Genomic DNA, 6,000 nt, shown 5'->3' with positions numbered 1-6,000 from the left:
TGGATATTAAATCCTATCCCCAAATCCAAGGTCATGAAGATTTCACTTGCTTTTTAAGTTGGACTTCTTATGGTGTCATTTCACTGGGAGAGAGGCTTAGCAAACTGGTTGGTGTCAATATGTGGGCACTGTTAGTGCTTAGAATCAGAGACTCAGCTACTAATCAATTACCCAGATTGGCAAAGGCCAATAGGAAAGTGCTCAAAGATTTGTGGGATAAACAATTCAAACAGAAATTAAGACTACAGATAAGATTTAAAATGTTTATTTTTCTTCCTTTTTTTTAATGTTAGTAAGTGAGCATAAATAAAGTCAACGCAAGTTGGTTTTATTTAAAATTTGTAGTCATTTCAAGTGAAGCTAGACTAAAATACCAGTAAACCTATTATCTAGTATACCTGATTTTAACCAACTGGAAGTATTTATTTATTTATTTATTTTCATAAAACAAACTTTTATATAACTGAAGGATCCTTCCTGGGACTAGTTAATTGCCTTTACAAAAAAACACAACAGAATAGAATGAATTCCAGTGTTCCAAATCAACTTGTTACACATCAATATAAACCCACAGTGTCCTGGCAAACAACATGCTTTCATTTTCCATCTCGTCCTAGAGCTCGAATCCTGATTCATTTCAGCAGAGACTCCACAGGCAACAGGAAAGATTGTGGCATTAAAATATTCATTTATACTTTGTGGTAGTTCAACAGTGGTCTTATTTCTGGGCAAGCTTGCAAACCATACAAGGTTGAAAGCATCATAACTTAAATGGGTGCTAAGACTCAAATGAGAAAAAAATAAAGAAAAAAAATGACAAGAAAGGAAAACCTCTGGGAATAGCCAGGGCCTTTAAAGAAACCATAAAAATGCCAACAATATTGAAACCCCCTTTTTTAAAAAGAGGATTTTTTTTTTGGCTTAAAATATTTCACTCTAAATGAATTTATGTCAGCTGTCAATGAAAGAAGGTCACTAATACACTGTGGACACCTTTTGCAATGTAAATCCATGCCCCCCCCCTTTTTTTTTACATGGTGAACTTCAACCTAGCAATTATTACAACAAATGTTATAGTCTAAAGCTCAAACACATTTTAGCAATTTTGAAATTGAATTGCGTACAAACCAAATAAAATGTACATCGTGACACACATTCCCGCCTAAGACTGTGGGGACACTTGAGCCTTCCGCATCGACCTCAGCGCCTTTTCACGCAGGTGCTTCTCTAAGTCGTCGAGGTTGTCTTCGGGCTCACTCTCCATCTCCTTCTTAGGCTCGGGCTCTGCCTCCGGTTCCTCCTGTGCTGATGTGGTGTGGGGGCCGCAGGGGCCGTGGGAGTGACAGCTGCTGCAGCGGCTGCTGCCATGGCCTTTTCCTTCTTGTGTTTTTTGTGCTTCTTGTGTTTCTTATCCTTTTTGTGTTTCTTGTCCTTCTTTTTCTTCTTTTTCTTTCCACCTCCTTCTGGGTCTGAGTTCCTTGCCGGAGATGGGCTCGGTGTTGGGCTTTTAGCCTTTTTGACCGGTACCGCTGGTGACCAGTTGGTAGAGGGGGACTGAGACTGGACAGGGGATTGAGGTGCTGGGGGTTTTTTAGCTGCTGGCTCAGGAGATCCTGAGACAGATCGAGAGGACGAAACCCTCCTTACAGACTGAGGGCTTGGTGAGGCAGCCTTTTTTGTCTTTTTGGGTTCCGGAGTCCTGGAGACTCTCCTAATGGGCCTAGTACTTGGAGAAGGGGACTGCCTTCTTTGGGGTGATGATGATGCTCCTCTTCGAACAGGTGGAGGACTTGAGGAGGTCTGAGGAGCTCGAGGCCCTGGTGAGGGCGAATGCCTTTTGTTTGGTTGTGGTGACCGGGGCTCCCGGGTAGACCGGCTCGGGGAAGACCCTTTCCTATGCTTTGATGATAATGAAGGCGAATGTCTCTTGGTGACTGGGGAGCTTCTTTGTTTGGGAGGTGGAGAATGGGAGACCCGACGCTTTCGTGGTGGAGATGGTGATGCCCTTCGTTTAGGAGGGGGAGGGGGAGAAGCCGTTCTTCTCTTTGGAGGTGGAGAAGGAGAGTATCTCCTCTGTATTGGAGGAGAGTATCTTCTTGGGGACGGTGAGCGCCGGCGGGGGGGAGGAGAAGGAGTTCTTCGTCGTGGTGGTGGCGTGGGAGACCTGAGCCTACGAGGGGGGGGGCAGGAGAAGGGGAACGTCACCTTCTGGTGGGTGGTGGGGAAGGACTCCTCCTCCGTCTACCACTTTTAGTCACTGGCGATTGCCATCGCTTTCCCATTTGTATCCGAGGTGAAGTCTCTTTCTGGCGCTTTCGAGGTGATGGAGAGGCACTCCGGGGAGGGGAATGTCTCCGCCGCCTGCCTACCTCGCCATTCTTCACATGGGACCTCTTGGGTCGCTCATCTTCTGAGGGAGAAGAGGAGCCAGAATCAGATAAAGATTGCTGGTTCTGTCGTCTGTATTGACGTCTCTGCTGCACAGAATCTGCTGCAGCCATTTTGCCACCTTTATCTTCTTCCGATCCAGATAACTCTACTTTTCTAGGCTTAGGTGCTGGTGAAGGGGACTCTCTTTTCTCAGTACCTTTATGTTTTGTCACTGAAGTTCTCCCTGGAGAGACAGAAACACGACTTCTTCTTGGACGATTTGCCTGCTGGGGTGTTGGGGAATGACGAGTTTTTGGCGGTGGAGTTGCTGGAGGTGATGGCCTATGCCCTCGCCTCGGAGGACTTGCTGAAGGAGACAACCTCCGAGTTTTTCGAGGGGGCCTGGATGTCCTCTTAGGAGGCTTCTTTGGCGGTGACCGGGAACGAGATGAAGAGGATGATGAGCTACTTCCAGACAAGGATGCTGATGAACGTCGTCTTCGTCTCACTGGAGATCTGCTCCTTCTATGCCTGGGTGGAGGTGGCATTCGTCTTGGTGGGGTTCTTCTGCGAGGAGATGGCCGCCTTCTCGGACTTGGCCTCCTTCTAGGGGAGTATGATCTTGATCGGGATCTATGACGCCGTCTAGGCCGAGTATGAGAAGGAGAGCGAGACCGTGTCCGGGATCTTGATTTGGAACGAACGGGACCGAGATCTTGGTCGGGTCTTCTCCTTCTCCTTTTCCTTTTTGGAATTTTTCTCCGGAGTAGGTTCTTTAGGCTCTGGTACAGGTTCGGGTTTGGGAACTTTCACGATGTCACTAGTAGAAGTGGCCTCTTGTACTGAAGGTTCTTTTACTTTCTTTCTTTTTTTTTTAATTTTTTTTTTTTATTTATTTATGATAGTCACAGAGAGATAGAGAGAGAGAGGCAGAGACACAGGCAGAGGGAGAAGCAGGCTCCATGCACCAGGAGCCCGACGTGGGATTCGATCCCGGGTCTCCAGGATCGCGCCCCGGGCCAAAGGCAAGCGCCAAACCGCTGCGCCACCCAGGGATCCCGGTTCTTTTACTTTCACTGATGGTTCTGGGAGCTCTGGAGGTTTTTCCTTCTTTTCTGGAGCAGGGGAAGGACTCCGGGTCTTGGTTCTGTGACGGGGAGATCCAGAATGACTGCGCTTTCTTCCTCTCCTGACAGGGGAAGATCGTCTTCTAGGGGAAGGAGATCTGGATCTGCGTCCTCTTGGGCTTCGAGACCTCTCCCTTTTTTCTCTGCTGCTTTCTTTTTCTTCCTTATCCCTCTTATCCTTGTCTTCATCTTGCTTTTTCATAGATGCCAACTTTTCTTGTTCAATCTGTCTTTGTTTTATTTCTTCTTTCTTCAGTTCTAGAAAAGCAGAAGGGATTCCAGCGATGTTTCCTTGTGCACTTAAGAGCAGGGGCCACAGTTCTCCCATAAATTCTCTAGCATTTTTTCCATTCAAAAACCCAGTCAGGTTGATTTGCATCATTTTGGAGTCTGGATTCTTCGCTTCCAGCTGGTTGAATATAATAAACTCAATCACCACATCATCTTCAAACCCAAGGATTTCCGTTACTCGTTTTGTTATCCAAGGCTTTATAACCTCCAAATCTACTTTGCTCATGTCCACCTTTTTTTCTAGGCATTCTGCAAATTTCAGCTGCTTCAGTAGCTTCTTCTGTTTGTTGCTGAACCGATTATCCTGTTCTGCACTTGTTCCGCGGAAGAATCCCGCGTCCATCTTGCTGCCTTGCTCCTGGAAGTATTTAATAAAACAAATTCTACGACAAATTCACAGAATGTAGGAAATATAACTAATAGTAATTAAGAAAAGGATGAAAAAATGTGTGTATCAACACCTAAACTTTAATAGTAGCATTGTTTAACTTTTTTTTTTTAAGATTTTATTTGACAGACAGTGAGAGAGAGTACAAACATGGGGAGTGGCAGAGGGAGAGGGAGAAGCAGGCTCCCCCTGAGGAGGGACCCTCCCCCCACGCCCACATGGGGCTCAATCCCAGGACCCTGGGATCATACCAGTGCTGAAGTCAGGTGCTTAACCCAGGTGCTTAACCGGCTGAGCCACCCAAGCGCCCCAGTAGCTATTTTGTTATTCTACCCAAAAACAATTGTGCTTTTCACAGCAACTGAAGAATTTCTCAGTGGTCCCAATTGTGAGATAATGTGGTTAAACATATTTACATAGCAAAACAACTCTTTATGTATGCAGAGTTAAATTCAGCTACTTTAAATTCTTTTTTTTTTTAAGATTGTATTTATTTATTCATGAGAGACACCGTGAGAGAGGCAGAGACACAGGCAGAGGGAGAAGCAGGCTCCATGTGGGACTGGACCCCAGATAGTGAACTGAGCCAAAGGCAGACGCTCTACCGCTGAGCCACCCAGGTGTCCCTAAATTCAGCTATTTTAAGCTGAAAAACAGGATAATAATTTTTGTATCTTGGCTGCTGTGCACCCAAAGTTCAAGTCTGTGTTATAATGCAGAGAGGATGTCTATTCATGTGATTCAAAGCATTGCCATAATTTGTGAAAAGACTAAGCTGTTTTTAATAAGACTTGTAAAAATGAAATTGTTAGCACAAAAGACATTTACATTCAAATTAGGTAAATTCTGATTCAAATATGTTTATAGAAATACAGCCTACAGGGCACCTGGGTGGTTCAGTCAATTAAGTGTTTGCCTTCAGCTTGGGTCTTGATCCCAGCATCCTGAGATTCAGACCTATATTATGCTCCTTGCTCAGGGGGAGCCTGCTTCTCCCTCAACCCCTCCCACTGCTTGTGCTCTCTATCATGCTCTCTCTCTCTCAAATAAATTAATTGAATTAAGTTAAAAGAAAAGAAAAAATACAGCCTACAGAACACAAAACTTGTGGAAGTATATCTCAATAGGTCACACCAACATATCAAAATTTCTAGAACTATTACAAAAGGTATAGGGTCCAGGTCTGGTTTTCGCTGTTGTTTTAAGATTTTACTTATTTTTCTTTAAGGTTTTATTTATTTATTCATGAGAGACACAGAGAGAGAGAGAGGCAGAGACACAGGCAGAGGGAGAAACAGGCTCCACGCAGGGAGCCCGACGTGGGACTCCATCCCCAGACTTTGGGATCACGCCCTGAGCTGAAGGCAGGTGTTCAACTGCTGAGCCACCCAGGCGTACCTCTGCTCTGGTTAAATGGCATAAGCATACTCTACACTATTTCTTCTAATAACTACAACAAAACCCCTGGAGAGTGTATGCAAAGCAACCAACTGAGGACTCTGAAAAATAAATAATAGTGGACAAATATGGGAGGAAATCAATACTTAAAGACCAACAAAATGATGAGTCTCATATTTTTTTCCCTCTATCATCCCTTGGTTTTAGTCTCAAGGCAACCTAAATTCTGGAACATTGCAACAGGCACAGCCAATAAAAAAAAATTCTCTCTCTAATAAGAGGAATGAGAAGAGGTACCCCTGAAAAATGCAGAGGATGGAGGTTTTTCCTGGTTTTTCTTTTCCTCCACTGGTTTTGCAGGTCTTCAGAGCTGTACCTCTCTGTAGGCAGTTGGCTCCATCAGCAGCTGAGCTTCCTGCCTTGCCT

The 6,000-nt window shown here is 44.9% G+C and overlaps 1 protein-coding gene across 1 annotated transcript; it reads right to left on the bottom strand.

Moving 5' to 3' along the window:
- Positions 1 to 1,024: 1,024 nt before the first annotated feature.
- Positions 1,025 to 4,140, bottom strand: LOC129519633 (serine/arginine repetitive matrix protein 1-like). Its single transcript, XM_055340346.1, is given in 5 exon segments — positions 1,025 to 1,317; positions 1,320 to 2,186; positions 2,189 to 3,074; positions 3,076 to 3,231; positions 3,442 to 4,140. Coding segments are annotated over 5 exon segments (2,754 nt in total). The 5' UTR covers positions 4,132 to 4,140; the 3' UTR covers positions 1,025 to 1,162.
- Positions 4,141 to 6,000: the final 1,860 nt, after the last annotated feature.

Source organism: Nyctereutes procyonoides, unplaced genomic scaffold (genome assembly GCF_905146905.1).
Source record: "Nyctereutes procyonoides isolate TBG_1078 unplaced genomic scaffold, NYPRO_anot_genome, whole genome shotgun sequence".
NCBI lineage: Eukaryota > Metazoa > Chordata > Mammalia > Carnivora > Canidae > Nyctereutes > Nyctereutes procyonoides.
This window is presented reverse-complemented; position numbering and strand designations above follow the sequence as displayed.